General features: G+C 38.9%; 1 protein-coding gene across 1 annotated transcript in view; it reads right to left on the bottom strand.

Moving 5' to 3' along the window:
• The window catches only part of egg (eggless), a 351731-nt gene that overhangs the window by 317141 nt on the left and 12240 nt on the right, over positions 1 to 22350 (bottom strand). Inside the window, exons 3-4 of the mRNA XM_068226657.1 lie at positions 8947 to 9055; positions 8135 to 8278 (exon numbers count right to left, since the gene is read on the bottom strand). Coding sequence (XP_068082758.1) covers positions 8135 to 8278; positions 8947 to 9055 — 253 coding nt within the window. The remainder of the gene's footprint in view (positions 1 to 8134; positions 8279 to 8946; positions 9056 to 22350) is intronic.

Genomic DNA, 22350 nt, shown 5'->3' with positions numbered 1-22350 from the left:
ACTCCCATAGGTCCGAGGCTTGCTTAAAATGTTCTGAGCTCGGTAAATTCATGAAGCAGGATGCTACCCTACTTACACATAGTCCAAGTGAGGATCTCTCCTCTAACTGGTTATGGACCACCGGTGGATTGTATAGTCCTAGCCGCCATGACTCAGAATATGTCCGAAATGCCCACTCCCATTCCATAGCAACTGGTATCCCAAATCTCAGGACGACTTACTAGGCCACTCAGCTGCTGCCCATGGTTCACGAACTAGGACGTGACTACAATTACCCCACACCATGAACCATAAAAAATGAGAAAAATTGTAAAGAAACGATCGCTTAAAAAATAAGACAAGGTCAAGAAAGAAGGAAGGACTGCCTTTTCATTAGATGCTCTAATATCCCAGAGTCAGAAGAAAACTAAATGTGAAGGCCTACAATATCAAAAGCTCATAAAACTGATCAACAATAACATTACATCGATTATTGTTCTCTTCAGCTGCCACTCATCTCCAACAGATGGGATAACTGCTGCGTCCTGAATAAAACAGCATGCCTGAATATTGTCGGAAATTAGCTGAGGAATTAGATAAATCTGCACACTCTACATGACTGTCCTATCAACGATGGGTATTACAGCTAGTAGTACACTAGTTTAACTTTCAGTAACTCGCATATCCTCAAATTAATTAACTACCACTTGTTAATTCTCCAACTCAAAAACATACTACGTTAAAATGATCTTGGCTGAAGTACTATTAATGTTATACATTGAACACTGAACTATTAATTATACATTGTTAAATCTTTCCTTATGCGATTAAAACATCTTTAGCTTGTCCAGCGATTGCCGTGTCAAGTGAGTGTGACATCTACCACCTAGCCTATTTGGAGCAAGGAACGCAGACGATACTGCTAGCCAATGAAGGTTGGCAGCCAGCTGTATCATAAACCAGTTATTTTGTTGTGGTATTTGTTTTATAAAAGGAAACTTATGTCATCTTTCTAGTATCTTTATTTTTTTGCAATTTATTTACGTCGCACCGACACGGATAGGTCTTATGGCGACGATGGGATAGGAAAAAACTAGGAATTGGAAAGAAGCAGCCATGGCCTTAATTAAGGTACAACGTGGTGTGAAAATGGGACACCACAGAAAACCATCTTCAGGGCTGCCGACAGTGGGTTTTGAACCCACTATCTCCCGGATGCAAGCTCACAACTCCGCGCCCCTAACCGCACGGCCAACTCGCCTGGTCTTCCTAGTATCAAGAGAGGCTGTGTGTGTATTTCCACGATAATTTCACTGTGTTATAAGTGGAGATTTTGCACTGTCTATCAATAAATTGCAAAATGATATCATTAAAAACCAATAAGAATGCATTTCTGTTTTACATCACTAACTATGGCGAGTGCTTATACAGGTTCGTGCAGTGAAATAGTTCTTTTTTGACCATTTGAGATATAGGTTAAGTAGGCCCCTTACTAGTCTGATTTCTAAATTTCCAAATGGACTGGAACCAAATACCATATTTTCTCACGTAATTAACGCACTTTATTGACGAAAAATACAAGCGAAAACTTTGGATGCGTAAATTATTTAAGGAATTCAGATATTTAAAAAAATTATTTACAAAAGGAACATCAAATATAATATACACACAATTGATTCAACTCATCTTCGGTTATCGTCATTTGGCGTAAAATTCCAATATGAGCTTCTTTCTGAAAAGTGAAGCAGGGTACATAATCAGGTAAGTTGGACACGTGGGTTTGAAGTATCGACAATGGAAAATATTCTTCCGATTACAAGCTGGCAATACGACCAGAAGTGAAATAAACATGAACTCAAAAAAGTATCATTGATATACTGGCAAAAAGAAAAGAAAACTGTTCAACATGAGAAGGGCCGGGCATCGAAGAAGGCATTCTGATAGATTTCCCCAAACCGTTCATAACTAATCTTGTACGATTGACGTATACATCCACCATTTTTCTTGGATAAGAACATAGATCCCTCGTGAAAATTTTACTTCAGGCATTGTTTTTCGCTTCCAGTAGTGCGTAAGAAAACACTTGATGTCCCCTTCTTATCGATTGTTCGACTTCGTGGCATTTAGAAACTGAATGGCGTCTGACCTGCGGTTCCTATTTGGGGGCACATATTCCTTCACATTATGCTTCTCAATGACAAAGTGATGAAAATCAATTACTTTTTCATTGAAATCATTCGGCATCTTTTGGCATAAAATTGTTCAATAATAATATAAGAGAATTTATTGGACTCCAACCTATTCAATACATTACAGGATGTTAACATTTTTAGTTAAACATCGTTAAAATGGAGACATGTTTCGCCCTCCATGTGGGGCATCATCAGTCATATCAAAGCACCTCAAAATTAAACCAGACGTCTGGTTGGAAATTATGAACATAATATGTAAGAAAGAATACATTAAAAAACACGTACAAAGTCCTATCCTAAACGAAATAACAATAGACTAGTTACCCATAGTAAAATACGCTAGTGGTTTCTTAATATTAAAATGAGGCCATCATACGCACAGTATAAAAATGAAAGTAATCAAAGTCTATATGATATTGAGTTCGATGGTAGTTCTACGTAGTATATACAAATGTTGGCAAAATAAAACACAAATTTTATAATTACTGTACACTTATTTATAATTGTTAAAATTGATGAGGTAAAACATTCCAATTTGTCTATTTGTAATTTGGCTCCAACCAAAATAATTCGCCCTAGGATTCATGAGGTAGTCAACTCCGTTGGTCACTCTCTATTTGAATGGAGTGCACAGTGCAAGTGAACAGCTTTTGTTGATTATAAAATGAGGCTGTGCTAAGACAGAGTTAAAACAACACCGGCTTCAAATGAAGATAGTTAAAAACATCATTAGGTTCTTCCTAGTTGACTAAAGGTTTGCGTATATTCTGTTGAAGTGTGGGAAAGTCAGTTGTTGGTTGAATGGGCAACGGTCGAAAATGTTGTGCAGTGCAATCGGTGTTTGAGCTGTCCTACATGTGAGGGAAATCTGAAAATGGAGGATTTGCCTTAATTAGTTAAGTGAAATGACGGAAAAAGAGAAAAAAAGGGGAAATCATTGAGAAATGAAAGATGTGAAAGTTAAAACTTACCTTGAAAGCTGTTGAGCTGTTACCTAATTGTTAGGAGGTTTGTGGAGCACTGGCTGTCGCTAATGTCCTGCTCCTCGTGTTGTACGTGTGACGTCTTAGAGGAGGGGAGTGGATTTGAGAAGGCGGGGCTGTGGGTATGTGATTGGCGCTTGGGGAGGAGTTGTGTGTATTGGAGGGAGAATAGGGGCGTGATGAGTTGAGCGGCTTAGTGGAGGTGCTTGGAGAGCTTGTTTTGAGGACGTTAACAAGTCTTTTGTCTTTCAGATTTAAACTATTGAGCGAAAATATTAATTGTTCGTAAAGAGGGCTTCGGTTGTCTATTGGATCATTTAAATTTTTATTCTTATTATATTTTTGGTCTTAGCACAGCCTCATTTTATAATCAACAAAAGCTGTTCACATGCACTGTGCACTCCATTCAAATAGAGAGTGACCAACGGAGTTGACTACCTCATGAATCCTAGGACGAATTATTTTGGTTGGAGCCAAATTACAAATAGACAAATTGGAATGTTTTACCTCATCAATTTTAACAATTATAAATAAGTGTACAGTAATTATAAAATTTGTGTTTTATTTTGCCAACATTTGTATATACTAGTAGAACTACCATCGAACTCAATATCATATAGACTTTGATTACTTTCATTTTTATACTGTGCGTATGATGGCCTCATTTTAATATTAAGAAACCACTAGCGTATTTTACTATGGGTAACTAGTCTATTGTTATTTCATTTAGGATAGGACTTTGTACGTGTTTTTTAATGTATTCTTTCTTACATATTATGTTCATAATTTCCAACCAGACGTCTGGTTTAATTTTGAGGTGCTTTGATATGACTGATGATGCCCCACATGGAGGGCGAAACATGTCTCCATTTTAACGATGTTTAACTAAAAATGTTAACATCCTGTAATGTATTGAATAGGTTGGAGTCCAATAACTTCTCTTATATTATTATTGAGATTCTTTCAATACGGAAAATAAAAATGATTTTCATTACTTGTAATAAAATTGTTCTTCGAAGAGAAAGTCCATTTCTCTTCATAAAAGTAATCATCCTATCTAAGCTAACTTTCAAATCCGAAATAATGATTCCATGTGCTGCAGCTATTTCTCATCCTTTAAAATATGGTACAGCATTTCGTAAGAAACGGCATATCCAACGTTGCGTAATGAAATCACATATTTAAGCAGATCCTCCTCTAGTTTTGGAAACTATCCGCCTTTTGGTCCACAAAATGCTTTGGGAGACTTGTTGGCCACTTGAAGTGCACTACTCTGTTACCGCAGTAGCGCACGCTGCATTCGGACACTGAATACTTGCGGTCCGCTGCCCTTTTCCTGTATGTTTCGGAGCAACTGAAAACCACGAGTTTATATGATGCAGTATTACTCGAATTCTTGCTCACTGTGAACTAACAAACAATTTTGAGATCACAGAAAATGCATTTGCCGTTCCTGAAACACTCGTAAAATACGTTTGTACCAGACTGGAATAGAGAGTCACTAGTCACTTCTGCGCTGATTCTCTCACCGTACTAGTGCAGTGGTATTTCCTACCGGCTGATAACAGCAAATTGCCAAGTATTTGGAATACCCAGTTTCGCAATAGGAAGGCTGCTGCTACCTGAATAGTTGAGATATTTATTTCAAAACGTATCTGGCGCTGCATCATGGATGTTCAAAGAAGTGGGTGCATCAAATACGTGAACATTTCTTTTTCTCCACTTTGGACCCAGAAATATTGGGATAAGCAAATTATGTAAGGGTATTAATTATGCGAGAAAGTATTAAAATTGTTTCAGTTGTCAGATCTGTAGACAATTTTACAAGATTTCTCATCGTTTCATGAACTACAAGCATAAACTTTCGATGGTGGAATTATGCGGTAGAGAAAGATTCACAACGTAATTTGATGGAGACCATGGAAGGTTAAGATGAAAGTGACACCCTCATCTCTGTGATGGAACCCCCGGGAGAAGTGGAATGACCATGAAGCTGAACAACACTACAAAAAATGAGCATAATATTTTATTACGGGACTCTTGGACCTTCTTAATTGTAAATGTAATGATTTCACCATTATTTCTGTAATGTAATTCTATTAGCTTGACGTCCGATTATAGTACTTTTTCTAATTAGTTGATGGTATAAAACTGGAAGCTGTCTCATCATTGCATGACTTGCAAACATGGTTTATAGGAGTGATCTCTTCAGTGATTTCTCAAGTGCAATGTTGTAAATTTATAAAAATCAAGATTTAATTATCATGAACCCAGACATTAAACCAATACAGTTAAAGAGTAATTTTAGTAATATTTTCATCTGGATAATATGAATCTATTTAAGCTAGGTCATCCAGATAAACATGCTGTATCATATCTTAACTTACAATGTTCGAGCATGGCAGGTTACTAGGATGATTAATAAAGTTAATCTATCATCTTTAATTATGGTAATAATCATATTAAATTTTATGAATTGAGTATTTACTATTGTTTGATATTTGCTGGTATGAAATGAAATGGCGTATGGCTTTTAGTGCCAGGAGATCCCAGGACGGGTTCGGCTCGCCAGGTGCTGGTCTTTTGATTTGACTCCCGTACGCGACCTGCACGTCGTGATGAGGATGAAGTGATGATGAAGACAACACATACATCCAGCCCCCGTGCCAGGGAAGTTAACCAATGATGGTTAAAATTCCCGACCCTCCGAGAATTGAAGCCGGGACCCCTGTGACCAAAGGCCAGCATGCTAACCATTTAGCCAGGGAGTCGGACATGTCTGCTGGTAATATTCAGCGATAGTAAAATGTGTTCAGTTCTTTGTTCTACGAGAAATTTGCCAGGCTGTTGGAAAATACAGTTAGGTCGTCGTGCCTTTTATTATGTTATAGTGCAATATTTCAGAGCACCAGTTAGCACCTGTTATTACTTTATCCTGTAGAATCATGTTAATGAATTTATTGCAGTTTTTACTTCACACTAAGTTAAGATAGGAGTATTAAGAGTAATGCCTGCCCATGCTAAATAAAGAAAGGAACTTGATTCCATTTTGCTCAGCTCATCTCATTAACTGCTAGTTGCTTTACGTCGCACCGACACAGATAGGTCTTATGGAGACGATGGGACAGGAAAGGGCTAGGAGTGGGAAGGAAGCGGCCATGGCCTTAATTAAGGTACAGCCCCAGCATTTGCCTGGTGTGAAAATGGGAAACACAGAAAACCATCGTCAAGACTGCCAACGGTGGGATTCAAACACACAATCTCCAGAATGCAAGCTCACAGCTGCACGATCCTAACCACATGGCTAACTTATTCAGTATGATAATAGTAATTGTGTTAGAATAATACTTGTAAAAGAGTTTTAAATAGCGTGTACCTTATGTGCATATTTTGGAATTACGTGTGTAGTGATTAGTTGTGTCTTTTGTCATTTTTCTCAGAGCATCATTGTTTTCACCGTACAATTTATTTGTGATGAAACGTCATTTTCTTCAATTACTATTATGGACCAGTTGTGAAGTGTCACTGCTGTGTCTCTACTTTGGCACTGAATAATTTGGAGATATTTATGTTTTCAATTTTATTTTTTTTTGTTATGAAAATGTTAACCTGGCAAGATTGTAACGTTTTAATCAAATTAGGGAAGATTTAACAATGTGCAATTAATAATTCAATGTTCAGTGTATAACATTAATAGTACTTCAGCCAAGATCATTTTAACGTAATATGTTTTTGAGTTGGAGAATTAACAAGTGGTAGTTAATTAATTTGAGGATATGCGAGTTACTGAAAGTTAAACTATTTGTTCACTGAAGTAATTCAGAGATAAATTTACTTCTCTAAGAAGCCTGATATAATGAAATAAATGAGTGTAAATGGTAACAATTAATTACTAGTAATTTATTGAAGTTAAATAAATCATTAGGACCTTTTCCAAAGTAATTTATATAAATTTAAGAGATTCAAATGATGTTTTTGAGAAATAATTTAATTTTTAAAACGAATTTGTTACTAAATTTGTTAATACCTTTTATTTTCCTTAATCCTTGACATTTATTCTATTTGGCTTACGAACAGTCCACCCTTGTGGATCCTTGTGACTCTGTGCAGCTAATGGGCACAAAAAATGTAGAATAAAGTGTGAAAAAAAAAAACACTTAACATTTCAACATACCAATGGAAAAAATTATTCCATGACAATACATTTCAAAACTTGTGTAGGCCTACTTACATTCTTCTGAAATTAAATTTAAATAATCAAAAAGTTCAACAAACCTTCAAAGTGACTTAATACATTCACTGCCAGTTCCCTCTGTGGGTATTTAATCATGCAGCCCAGCAATTTGTAGATGCCACTCTGACTAGGTAGGTAACATGTGACACAAGGCTTTAACTTAGTATCACTCCAATATTATAAACCCTAAAAATCCAAAATTTGTACATACCTTCAGAAGATGATTTGGCACGAATTTTTACTTGCCATGATTATTCGTTTTATCACTCAGCACCACTTGAATTTCAACCGCGCACTTCAGAGATCTTGGGACTGGCACATGGTTATTTAGATCACACATCCCACAACCCGGAACATTACCCCAAGCTGTAGTAAAATGTTCATCTGCCCGCTATTTACTGGCAAACTGATATACTGTGTCATCTAACGTACTTCTGAATGTAAAAAGTTGGCGCAAATTCAAATCCGACTAAGGGTCAGATACTGTAATTAACAAACATGAAACCTAATCCAAACCATGGTCAGATGTGGTAGCGAATGTGTTTTAAAAAATCATTTTCAAATGTGTAGTGCATTCTGGGACCAAAGAGAGTTGTAAAAATATGAAGATATCTTGTATCAAATAACAAATTTTGTAATGTAAAAGAAATATTCCAACTGAAATAACAATGGAAGAATGATTTTGGTGTTTGATAAGGTAGATCCATACTGACATAGGATTCAAAGAGGTAAGATTGAAATATTACCCTCTAAACCGGAAATTTTGCTATTGAGGTATGTTTTTGATTCATCCAACTGGAATCCAAGGTCGTAGTTCTCTTGAGTTGCATCTATTACTTCCATAAGTTTATCTTCAATATCCTTAATCACAGTATCCACCATAGGTGCATCTGCAATAAAATTAAGGTTTATATCAACATGAATATCAACTACAATGTTATATCATAAATTTTCCCACAGGGATGCAAGAGCAAGCCCACACGTGCACCTACTCTCTATGTGTTTTAAAATATATTTTTAGAAACAATATAAGGATTTCATACTAATAAACCTTAATGATCATCAGAATTGGAATTTTTCTTATGTCCAATTGCTACTGGTACACTTTTTACAATGTTTTGAGACATTATATCAATTATATTTCAATGTACCACAATTTCAAACAAGACAACTTTGAACTTCAAAGTCAACCAGTGGGAGGATTGGGTTCAAATCCAAGATATAATCTCCAGCTCAAATTTGGAAATATTCCTTACCTTGAAAATTATTTCTAAAAGAATTGCAAAAAGTGATGATGATGAATTTTAATTCCTTTATCTGTTTAAGATTTTTGCCCTTAAAGATATTCATTGATATGCCAGAGTTTCTCTTACATTTTAACACTCTTACATACGTATTGACTGAACCAGAATTCAATCCCACAAACTTGGGCATAAAAGGCAAGCAACTGATCAACTGTGACCCAAACGTAGCTAAAAATAGTTTATCCAAAGTTCACCAATTATTTCCACAATCAAGTTCCAAATGGTAAAACTACGATAAATGTATTCAAACTTACCTTCATCTGAGTCATCTGAATCAGAATCTTGAATAATGACTGTATCAGTTCGAGTTGGAAAATCCAATTTCAGCAGTGGTTTATGTTCCGAAAGTACATGGTATAAGTGCTGGAACATAATAATGCAAAGGTATAAAATATGAGAAGAGACAACACTAAGCAATTCATCAAATTTTAAGTAACAAATAAATAAGAAAAAAGTCTATTCCTGATAATGCATAGAAAATTTGAAACAATGTTATTCTTATCCTGCAGCCTGTGCTCACATTTTTCTTTCAACAACACTTGTGAAACTTTTACCAGGTAAATCTAATATGGAAATAATTACAATTACACTTTGCTGTTTTTCAACAGAAAAAGAAAGAAAAAACAAGACTGTAGCTTTATGTGACTGTGGATATCATGATCATAGCTACAGAACCTCACTTTCAAGTGGAATGTGAACCACAGGAACAAACTTCACATTTTTAAAATCCAACATGCACTGGCAGGGATTCTAACTGTGGCCACCTTAGTGAGAAGCTAGTGACTAGCATTCGGTTATCACACCCCTTGTTGTTTTTCCCCTGTTGTGCAGTAACCATCTGATTCACGTCATAGCACTGTATACATAAATAAATATGCTTTAATGTGTAAATAACTTATATCTTCAATAGGCGGAAGTCACATGAAACACACGCCCCGAACTTTTTTCCTCGGCCGGGTGGCCCACAACTTTACTAGCAACCCAGTCGAGCGCAATAAAGCACAAATAACCAGATGCCTAGTTGGCAGTCGCCTCCCCACTACCACCAAACATGCCTTATGATTTCATCCCATGGGTAGATCTCTCTACCCCAGAGAAAGAAATATACCAGGAACTCAACATAGCAGATGCCCAGATTGTGAATGCATTTCGCTTAATAGATGGCCGTACCAAGAAATCATCAAAACATCTTCTGGTTACAAGTTACAGGTGAATAAGCCGAGCGCCGTCTCTTCGCCCCCAGAGTCACTATAAGGAATAAAACTTATGCCATGATACCACCACCGCAGCCCATCTTAGACCAGCTACGAGCAGAGCCCGAATACATTCCCATCCTCCATTAGCCCCAACCAGGATAACACCACTCACACCTACTCTCCCTACTACAATCACTTTCACAACCATCACAACTACTGTCAGCAATCCTTCCTCAACCATAACCACCACCAGTACAAACTGCCATCGCTCCCCGGTCATGTCAGCAAGTCTCCCAATAACCCCCCCCCCACCAACCCACCCATCAACTCCCATCTCCCAGCAGGCAACGACTGAAAAGGCCCTACCAGATAACGCCGCTGACCATACAATGCAGACCCAGCAGCCACCACCTCCCGAGTCTACATACAGCTGCGTACTACGAGGCATCACCCCTGACGTCGCTGAAAGGGAAATAATCCAAGAACTTAGTGCCGCAAGCGTTCCTGTAACGTGGGCCATAAAGATACGCAGCAATCATGGCCCAACGTACATGGTTCGTCTACAACTACTGTCAGAACAAGATGTCCAGCAACTCATTACTACAGGAGCCCAAGTCTTCGGCGAACACCACCGAGTGGAACCCTCCCATACACCACCCCCACCCACCCGCAATCCATCAGTTACCGCACCCCCCCGGCCCCGGCCACCCCCAACTCCATTCCCTCCATATCAACAAGTCTATCCACCTCTCCCTCATACAGGCTCCTACCTCCCGCCCCCAACCTCACTGGATCACCTTCGTTTCCTTATCACCTCTTTACGCAATTGTACAACCACCCTTCATATTCTAACCTTGTAATAATCGTGGTCGCCACGACATGTACATGATTTGATTGCCCACCCGAATTAATTGTATATATATGTATCATGTATCATATGTAATTTTATTCATTATTAACGTCCATCATCATCATTTAGGTCATTTTACGTAAGAACGAGATATAATTTTTAATTGTAATATATTAGAATATTCCGTGGTAATGTCAAGACAGGTCTTGCGCTAACAGGCTACTTGGTGTCTCGCAATAGTCCAGGAAGGTTAATTTTGGATGGTTCTTGGAAACGTAAGCAACAGCAAGAGGAAGATACCTAATTTCGTTGTTGGGAGGCTAAATTACCCCATATCACGTGCTCCTATCAGGAGGGCTTTTTCTGTCAAGGACAGATAATTCATCTATATGTAGACGGGGGGGTGGGGGGGGGGGGTGACATATATCGGCTCTCATTGGAATGAGATGTCATGTGACACCAAGGGAGGAAGTGAGAATCTGAAGAGGATTTATATAGATCTACACGGCGTGGTGAAGATCATTCACCATTCTGATTCCGATTCATTCTTCTTCATTCTGTATTCTGCATCCAACTCTGCTATTTGAGTGCATCACTTACGATGTGCTTATACTCAACAATTCTTATCGGCTCTGTGAGACTTACTCAGATTATTTAGAAAGACAAGTTCAAATAATATAGAAGGACTGGATGTTTTCCGTTCTCTCTATTCAATTAATTCCGATGTGGAATGTCACATTGTAAGTCTGGTACTATGTTTTTGGTACTCAGCACAATAGGGAGTGATAGATTCAGGGTGGAATCCATTCCATGAAGCAGATGCCAAGGATGATGCTGGTGGAAGAGGGACGACAACGATCAACCACGGAAGCAGACGACGAAAAGATCAACCTACGGTGAGCATTAGTAATCCCTGTTAACGCAAGTCCACGAGTGTAGTACTGAATTGTAAACTCAGTCAGTAATTTTTTAATTTTGATAAAAAACTCGTTTTTACGTAATTTCATATTTTTTTTAGAATAAAACTTTTTATGTCGTTAAATAATTGACTTTTTAATAGGTTCCCTATGTTTTTCCACATGATATTTAATGGTTAGTATCCCTATACCTTACGACCGAGATAATCTCATTAAATTATGTTTAGTACTTTTTATATCTAAATTCGGTTTCAAATTACATTTAATTTTGAAGCCTGGCGTCCAGCGTGCAATTGTTTTTAATTATCTATATCAGGTGTTTGATCCGTTACATTATGACACCATAACGTGGGGCGCGAAAACCATTAAATACAATATAGGGAACGGCAAATCTGAAGATAGGGTCTGTGTTTTGTTAAGGAGCGAAAGTGCAATCAATAAATCCAAATTTCCGTATATGTTTGAGGTTAGAGAATTATGGCAGATCAAACGCAAGGTATGATGTTACGTGATGGTAGTGTGCTTAGAGGTGGTTTGTCAACTAACGATAATGACATGGTAGATGAGTCTCTGGGGGAGATGAGAGTAGATAAGGCAGATAACCAGTCTCAACATGATGACTCAGAGGGTAATAAACTGGGGGGCGGAGTGGAGGTTATCCCTACCACTGAAGAAAATAGCACTGAGTTAAGAGGTTTTATACAGTCTATGTTTAAAGAGTTAAAGAAGGAGTTGAAGGATTAGGGGAAGGAAATTAATGAAAAATTATAGCATCAGGGGAAGGAAGTTAATGAAAAATTAGAGCATCAGGGGAAGGAAAATAATGAAAAATTAGAGCAGCAGGGGAAGAAAATCAATGAAAAATTAGAGCAGCAGGGGAAGGAAATTAAGGCAGACCTAGAGAAAACTAAGAAAGAGCTATGTGACGAACTTAGAGAGTACAAAGCAGAAACTGATAAGAAAATGAAGGAACATAGTAAGGAAATAAGCGAACTGTTAAAAAAGAGTGAGAATTGCGATAAACGGTTAGAGGAACAGAATGAGAAGACTGAACAACATAAGAGAGAGGTGGATAAGAAGTTGGTAGAGAAAAAAAGCGAACTTTTAGAAGTTATTGGGAAGGAAAATAATAAAACTAGGGAGAGAGTAGAAACACAGGAAGTGAAATTAAAGCGTTAAGAAACAAACAGACAGCATGTTAAGTGAGATAGAAGGTAGAGATATGACAGTTGAGGAGAGAGTCAATAATGTAGAAGCGAAGCTGAGACGGGAGATATGAAACAAGGTAGCTGTGATGGGGTGAAGCACGGAGGAAATTACGTAAAAGAGGAATTACCGAAGTTTAACGGGAGACAAACCAACCCACTGGACTTCCTTAACCTTATTCAGAAGCGGTTTGAGCGAAACATAAATGAGGGGTATATTGAATGGGAGCAGGTTTTGGAAATTATTAACAGTGCTTTCGTGGGAGAAACGAGATCCTGGTTCGTGGTGTACCGTAACAGTATGAAAGACCTCAACGAGTTCCAGATTAAATTTAAAGAAAAATACTGGAGCAAGACAAATCAGAGTAGTGAGAGGGAAAGAGTCGTTTTTGGCAAGTTTAGGGCGAATGAGGGGGTATCCATGACGGAGTACTTCTTGGCTCACGTCATGATATCCCAGAATTTAGCTGGGATAGCGACGGATACTGATGTAGTAAGGCTACTACTCAGGCATTTTCCTGAACGAGTAAGAACTGCAGCGGTAATGCAGAAAACTAGCACTATTCAGGAGATGGAACAGCTGCTCACTAAATTTGATGGGTTGGGAAATATGGAGAGTAGAAACGGGAACGCGCAAGATTATGCCCCGCAGTATGAGCGCAGGGAAAACCGTAGGCAGCCGAACTACGAAAATAGAAATCAAGGAAACCCTAGGAGTAACGGGAACCAAGAACGAGCGGATCGGCAAGCAGGTAACCGACAGGCGGATAGGAATGTGAGCACTAGCGGGACGAATGGTCAGGGCCAAGTAAGACATTTAAACTAAGTACGGGCTGTAATTCAGCCGTATCCACCGATAACCCGAAGTTGTGTTATGGAGTTATCGTATGACCTTGATGTAAGAGATGATTTAATGTTTGAGCCACAGCAGGAATATATTAATAAACAGGAGCAAGTGGTTAATCCCATTGTTAAGTTAGAAGTATGGGGGACGGGTGTTCAGGCACTTATTGACTCAGGTAATCAGAGATCATGCGTTAGTTATGAGTGGTATATGAGTTTTGTACAACGAGGGATTTATGTGGAGGAAATGCCAGTTAAGAGTACGTACATCATCACTGCTGTTGGCAAGAAGTCCAAACAAGTATGTAAGCAGGTGGCATTACCTATAAGTATTGCTGGTTCTATTATGGTTCAGATATGTTTAGTTATTCCGCATCTTGTATTTAGTATCATCTTGGGATGTGACTGGCTGACGTCACACTCAGCACAGTTAGATTACAAAGAAGTTGCGGTTAACTTAACGTAGAACGAGACTCATATTTAAAGTCAATTTTGAGGGTGATATTCATGGGAAACAGGGTGATTGTGCCATGGGGTGTGTTGTCAGGGTTTCACAAGATATCGAGGAAGCTAGAGAGAGCTTCAGGGAAGAAGAAGTTAGTGAGAGCTTCGTTCTGTGTCATGTGTTGGTTGATAAGGGTCAACAGGACGCATTATGGGAAGCTGTGAGCAAGAGTTGCTTGGAGGAAGGACGGCAAGACGAGTTGTTGGCAGTGTTGCTTGAACACGTTAATGTATTTTCTGTGAAACCTGGCCGAACTCATGTGTATGAGCATTCTTTTTCTGTACTGGATAGTAGTCCTTTTAGTGGACCGAGGTATGGCATTCCACACAAGTTTTCCAAAGCAGTAGACGAGCAAAAACAAAGTATGCTGTCAGACAGTGTGATAGAGCCATCATGTAGTCAGAACTCTAATCCTCTTATTATTGTCCCTAAAAATGATGATTGTGTGAGGCTGTGCATCGACGCGTGTGAGATGAATAAGAGGATACGGGGGGATGAATTAAAGTCTCAAACGATTGAGGAGCTCATTCAGAGTTTTCATGGGAAAAGCTGGTTCTCTACGGTTGATCTCAGGAGTAGTTTCTGGCAGATACCATTGAGAAAAGAAGATAGGCATCTCACTGCTTTCAGTCATAGGTATAATTTATACCAGTTCACTCGAGTACCGTATGGGACAAAAACCTCCTCCTCGGCGTTGATTAGAGCATTAAATATTGCTTTAGGTAAGGACACTGGTGAGTTTGTCACGGTCTATATCGATGAGCTTGTAATAGGCTCCAACACATTTGAAGAGCACTTAGATCATTTGGAGAGGGTTTTTGTGAAGCTCGAACGCGCTGGCTTTACTCTTAAACTCTCAAAATGTGTCTTTGCCAGGCATGTGGTCACATTTTTGGGACACAGTGTGTCTGCAGCGGGAGTAACGCCTGAGAGTACGAGAATCGAGAAAATCTTGAATACCAGTACCCCAAGAAATATCAAGGAACTTAGGTCGTACATTGGGGTATGCAATTTTTTTAGACGGTTCGTACTGAGATACGCTTATTTACATGAGCCATTCAGGGAACTCTTGAAAATCGGCAGTAAATGGAAATGGACTGAAAATCATGATACTGCATTAAGGGAGCTAAAAGAAGGATTCAGGCAGGCTGTTGTACTCAAGTACCCTACGGAGAATGGGAAATATGTTTTACTCACTGATTCATCGCTGTGTGGAGTGGCAGGAGCTCTATGTCAAGAAGACGAAGATGGAAATTTAGGAATTATATCCTTAGCGTCTAGAGGGCTGAGTGCCTGTGAGAAGAGATATTCTATTACTGAACTGGAATTTCTGAGTATTGTGTATTCACTTAGCAAGTTTAGGATGTATGTGCTGGGCACTAAATTTGAAATAAGGACGGACCATTATGCTTTATCCTTTATTTCTACTTGTAAGTTATATTCAAATAGAGTTAGTAGGTGGATACTGGCTTTACAGGAATATGACTTTACGGTGTCTCATATTAAAGGAAAGAACAATGTCCTTGCCGATCTTCTATCCAGGGATCAGAACTTGTGTAAAGAAGGAGAGATCCTTAAGCCACAGGAAGGCATATTAGTCTGTGCGTGCCTCTGCAAGGACAATGAACCTGCTCTGAACAGATTACGTAACTTGTTAGTAAAGCAATCAAAAGACGACGAATATCAGGAACCATTGTCTGTACTTCTGGAAAGTGAGCAAGCTACGGTGACACGCGGTCGACACACGTATAAATTAGTCAACGCGTTTTTAGCTAGACAGTGTAGCGAAGACAAATGGGCAATATGTGTACCCAAATCGCTCCGTGTTCTATTGGTATGGTTTATCCACTGTGAATTAGGGCATTACAGTGCAAGTAAAGTTCTATATGAGATCCAGCAGAACTTTATCTGGGACAAGATGGGCAGAGAAATCACGAAAATTCTGGCCACTTGTGACTTGTGTCAGCGGAGCAAAATTCCGAACCGCTACCTGGAGGGGCCACGTCAAACGGTAGTTTCTAAAACAACGGGAGACTTGGTATGTGTGGATTTATTTGGGCCCCTTGTTAAAGGACAATTCGGCTTTCAGTACGTTTTTGTCATGATTGATGCGTTCTCGAAGTTGGTCAGATTGTACGCTATGAGGAAAGCAACAGGAAAAGCTTGTAGCCGTATAATTCAAGAGAAGTACATACCTGAACTTGGTACTCCTTGTCGCATACTTTCTGATAGCAGACCACAGTTTACTTCGAGAAAATGGAAGTCGGTTATGAAAGATTTAGGAATTACTCATGTTCAGTCATCTGTTAGAAATCCTCAAGGTACCGGTAACATGAGTGAACGGGACATGCGTGAATTAGGCCGTATGTTTAGAGCTCTGGTACATGAAAAGCATTCTGCCTGGGTGGCGCAACTCTCGCTCATCGAGACATGGATTAATGCTGTTCAACACGATAGTACCAGACTCACACCTCTTCAGGTTCATTTCGGTAGGAAACCCCAGAATGAACTGGTGAGGGTATTAGGCATTACTGAGGAACCTCAGCGGGATGCCGAATTTTACGTGAGACTGGCCAGAGAAAATATCGTAAAATCTGACGAGGCGCGTAAGAAACAGCAGAAACGCAGGGTATTGGATGAGTCTGAAGTAGGTGACCTTGTGCTTTTAAGAGTACCCATGCAGTCGTGCAGTGAGGAAAAAGTCATAAAGAAGTTCTTTCTTTTCTATCAGGGGCCGTACAGTATTCATAAGAGGTTGGGACCTTGAGCCTATAAACTAGCTGACGGGGAAAATATTTTACTTGGGTCCTACAACATTCGTAGTTTGCGGAGGTATGTGACAAGCGAAGGCGAGCATATGGAATGTAGATAACGGGAAGTCAGCCTGGTTACTGTGTCAAGGTGGTGGTGTGTTTGTGTATCAGCTGTGTGATGTATGAAGTGGATTTTCCGGATTACATCTGTAGACAGGTGGGGGGCGTGGTGTGCTTTCTGCAGTGAGCTCACACTACTGCTGCGCACTTGAGTCATGTCAATCGGCGCGTATGTGATGCCATGAGTTCTTTTTTTGTAAACGTAAAAGGGATAACTCAGACTTGCCCAATAGGAAGACCTACGTAAAAAAGTTTGCTTTTGTAAAATAGAGTCATCGCAGGCGGATATGTGCCATGAGAGGACTTGCGGAAGCACGGTTACATGTTCCAACGGCGTGTGGGTGAACGTGTGTAACAGTGCTTGTAGGGTCATGTATGGGAATACACTTGGTATTGGATGACACCAGGTGAAATGATGATCTCACATATGGAATAGCGTGTGGTTGCACTATATGTTTTTTGTGCCATTTTAATCTAGTGAAGACAATCTTAAAACTGATGAACGCTTCAGTGTGAAGAAATCAGAGGAGATGTTGTATAGTAGTATTTTTAGGTATTGTTTTTGTAATTGTGTAATGTGTGAATTTTGATGGAAGTTGAGGGACAGTTGAACACTCGAGAGCGTGGAGGCTGAAATATATGTATACATGGTTGGCATGTTAAAGTTGGGTAAATAATGTGTGTCGGTATAATTTGAGGTGATACCACATGATAGACTGATGCAAGATGAACTGTATGAGATGTCGAGAGTCGAGAGGAGTGTAAATTTGACAAGCTGTGAATGATGATTCGATGTATGACAAACTAGTATATTTGATGTGTTATATATAAATATGTTGTGAGTGATTCCGACACTATGCGTTACGCATGTCAGAATCAGGGGGGCGAATGTAATAATCGTGGTTGCCACGACATGTACATAATTTGATTGCCCACCCGAATTAATTGTATATATATATATGTATCATGTATCATATGTAATTTTATTCATTATTAACGTCCATCATCATCATTTATGTCATTTTACGTAAGAACGAGATATAATTTTTAATTGTAATATATTAGAATATTCGGTGGTAATGTCAAGACAGGTCCTGCGCTAACAGGCTACTTGGTGTCTCGCAATAGTCCAGGAAGGTTAATTTTGGATGGTTCTTGGAAACGTACGCAACAGCAAGAGGAAGATACCTAATTTCGTTGTTGGGAGGCTAAATTACCCCATATCACGTGCTCCTATCAGGAGGGCTTTTTCTGTCAAGGACAGATACTTCATCTATATGTAGATGGGGGGGTGACGTATATCGGCTCTCCTTGGAACGAGATGTCATGTGAGACCAAGGGAGGAAGTGGGAATCTGAAGAGAATTTATATAGATCTACACGGCGTGGTGAAGATCATTCACCATTCTGATTCCGATTCATTCTTCTTCATTCTGTATTCTGCATCCAACTCTGCTATTTGAGTGCATCACTTACGATGTGCTTATACTCAACAATTCTTATCGGCTCTGTGAGACTTACTCAGATTATTTAGAAAGACAAGTTCAAATAATATAGAAGGACTGGATGTTTTCCGTTCTCTCTATTCAATTAATTCCGATGTGGAATTTCACATTGTAAGGCTGGTACTATGTTTTTGGTACTCAGCACAATAGGGAGTGATAGATTCAGAGTGGAATCCATTCCATGAAGCAGATGCCAAGGATGATGCTGGTGGAAGAGGGATGACAATGATCAACCACGGAAGCAGACGACAAAAAGATCAACCTGCGGTGAGCATTAGTAATCCCTGTTAACGCAAGTCCACGAGTGTAGTATTGAATTGTAATCTCAGTCAGTAATTTTTTAATTTTGATAAAAAACTCGTTTTTACGTAATTTCATATTTTTTTAGAATAAAACTTTTTTTATGTTGTTAATTAATTGACTTTTTAATAGGTTCCCTATGTTTTTCCACATGGTATTTAATGGTTAGTAGCCCTATACCTTACGATCGAGATAGTCTCATTAAATTATGTTTAGTACTTTTGATATCTAAATTCGGTTTCAAATTACATTTAATTCCGAAGCCTGGCGTCCAGCGTGCAATTGTTTTTAATTATCTATATCAGATGTTTGATCCGTTACAACCTCACACATGCTCTCAGCCATTCTCATCCCACCTTACCCACAGCCTAGTTATATTCAAAATTATATGTACCAATAATTGTAACCACAACAATAATTATTTACAAATCTGTAAACTCAAATGTATATGTATCTGTAAACACTGCATAATAAAGCACACAACAGCTATGCACCTTAGCCAAGAGCCCAAATCCTCACATCTCCCTAACAACCAATGCACCCCTTCTCCATCTCCTAACTCCAACAAACCTCCAAACCCCGCCAAATCTCCTGGCCAGAGAGAAGGCGTTACCTTCTAGGTGGCCCGCCCCTTCCCTTTGGGAAGAGGAATGAAAACATTTCCCTTGGTCCTTGGTCTTCAATAAATGTGTATTGAATAGAGGGACCTTTTATTAACTTGATACACCAGGCTAGGCTAGTGTCAGGACAGATCACACTGGATCAGTGAATGGTACAGAGTCACCTTCAGGGAGAGGAGTTGACTCGATCTTATCGTCAAGTGATACAAGGGTCCACCACTAGGCATTATGATCTGTGGAGTTACATGACTGCTAACAGTAGACTCACAAAGTATTCAATCCAGCCGTCGTCCCTCTGATAGCAGAGGATGAAAATCAGATGTTTCAGGACAATATCAGCACTCGCTCTACAAACATCTCCAACGAAGCTCTCCATGATATCAAAACTCTCTATATAAAGGCTACACAACATGAGGGAACATATGAACAATCCCCTCAACCACCCTAAACAGTGGAACAACTGACCCTTGCATTGCAGAAAGCGAGGGCCATAATTAGACAAGAAGTGATTGCAGATCTTATTAACTCCATTCTGCCAGCTCAATAACAGCTTTACAACCTCACCCCTTCCTAAAGATGCATTTGTAAGTAGTACCGTATTTACCGTAATAATCCCCACCGTCGAATAATGCCCGCACCCTCATTTTAGGAAGGCTCATTTTGAAAAAAAATTAAATGAACTAAAATTCATTCCATCGAAAGAGTAACATACGCATAAACAAACATTTCGTATCACTCCGCGAGGTCCATATGGTCTTTACGCAAATATGACATGTAAATATACGGATACAGCTGCTTTGCCTGAGATGATAAAAATTCATTATCACTGCTATGAAATATATTTTCCATGAAAATGAGCAAGTAGGTCTACTTATGTGACAGGTCTTTCATTAATCTGAACTTGCAATAGGCTTTATTCCCTGTAGATGGGAAGATTCGTTGTTTCTTGCATCACTAGAATCCTCTCCTAAATTACTTACAAAATCGTCACACTCCACGTCTAAAACACTTCTCACATGTCGTCTCTTTTTACTGGACAGTAACACGACCGGGAGTGGATAATTCTTTTCGTGCTATGTAAACACTTGAAATAGACACACCGGCGAAACCTGATGTTAGTTTTGCAATATAGTAAAACCTCGTTAATTCGAAGTCTTTGTTATACAGAAATCGGACTTCCAATTATGTGATTTCAAATTAACAGCCATCTTGTAATTCAGAAATGCCAACCCTCGCCAGATTTCGCAGATTCTGCTTTTCCGTGTACTGCCCGCTACATGATATTGTGGCGTTCCTTAAAACGCTGAATACAAAATTACGATTGCACTCTATTTTCATGAAACACACTATAGACACACCGAAGTGTGTGAAAGTGCAGAAAGCTACCCCTGCACATTCCGGAAGATGTGTTCTATCATGACGCGGAGAAATTTTGAATTTAAATTACTCTGTAAAATACGGTACTATTTTAAAAAATGTAAAGACAGTTTAGAATTAAAAATCTGAATTGCTTTCCGTTTAAATATGACATGTGGGGGCAGTTTTCTTCGATCTACGGTTGCACAAAGCATAACTGTACACTCAGCATAGAAAACTAGGTGAGCCAGGAGCATGTTGGCAACCTTGACGCAAATAAAACCTGCACCTCAATTTCATGCCTCAAATTTTTTTAAAAATATACGGGGATTATTCGCGTAAATACGGTATATTAGAGGTAGGCCTATAAGAGACTTATTACAACTAACACAGGTTCAGAGATCCTTCCAGTAAAATAACTGACACGTGAAATATGTCTAATAAAGTAATACTGAATAGAAGCAGCATTTCACTGTTCACTGTAAGTATCTAGGTGTTAATATAAGATCATCATTGGGGTAATCACATAAATGGGACTGTAAATAAAGGGTACAGATCTCTGCGCATGGTTATGAGGGTGTTTAGAGGTTGTAGTAAGGATGTAAAGAAGAGGGCATACAAGTCTCTGGTAAGACCCCAACCAGGATTACTTGATTCAAGAACTGGAAAAAATCCAAAGAAAAGCAGCTCGATTTGTTCTGGGTGACTTCCGACAAAAGAGTAGCGTTACAAAAATGTTGCAAAGTTTGGGCTAGGAAGAACTGAGAGAAAGAAGATGAGCTACTCAACTAAGTGGTATGTTCTGAGCTGTCAGCGAAGAGATGGCATGGAATGACATTAGTAGATGAATAAGTTTGAGTGGCATCTTTAAAAGTAGGAAAGATCAGAATATGAAGATAAAGTAGGAATTCAAGAAGACAAATTCGGGCAAATATTCATTTATAGGAAGGGGAGTTACGGATTGGAATAACTTACCACGGGAGATGTTCAATAAATTTCAAATTTCTTTGAAATCATTTAAGAAAAGGCTAAGAAAACAACAGACAGGGAATCTGCCACCTGGGCGACAGCCCTAAATGCAGATCAGTATTGACTGATTGATTGAACCTAGGAAATTTAATGGAAGGCACCTTAAAGTAAACATTAATCAAGCATGAATTATTTCCAGCTCTACATTGTAATACCACTGTAAAGGAGAGTAGCCACGAGAAAATGAAAATGGGATACCAGCTAACCAAAGGTGTCTAGAACAAAAGATCAATATCATTCAATGCCAAAATTGGAAACTACAGCATAATCATCTGACTGGAGGTTTTACAAGGAGTGGACTGCCATTGGAAGTCAAAGAAAAAATAATAGACAAATATCTAGGCTTAGTCAAAGAAAATGGTGAGTATAGAAGACATATCAATCACAACCAATACACACACAGTGAAAAAAGGAGGGTTGTCTTTTATGCTCAAATGACACAATGAGACCCGAGAGACAG

The sequence above is a fragment of the Anabrus simplex genome, chromosome 1, assembly GCF_040414725.1.
Source record: "Anabrus simplex isolate iqAnaSimp1 chromosome 1, ASM4041472v1, whole genome shotgun sequence".
Lineage (NCBI taxonomy): Eukaryota > Metazoa > Arthropoda > Insecta > Orthoptera > Tettigoniidae > Anabrus > Anabrus simplex.
This window is presented reverse-complemented; position numbering and strand designations above follow the sequence as displayed.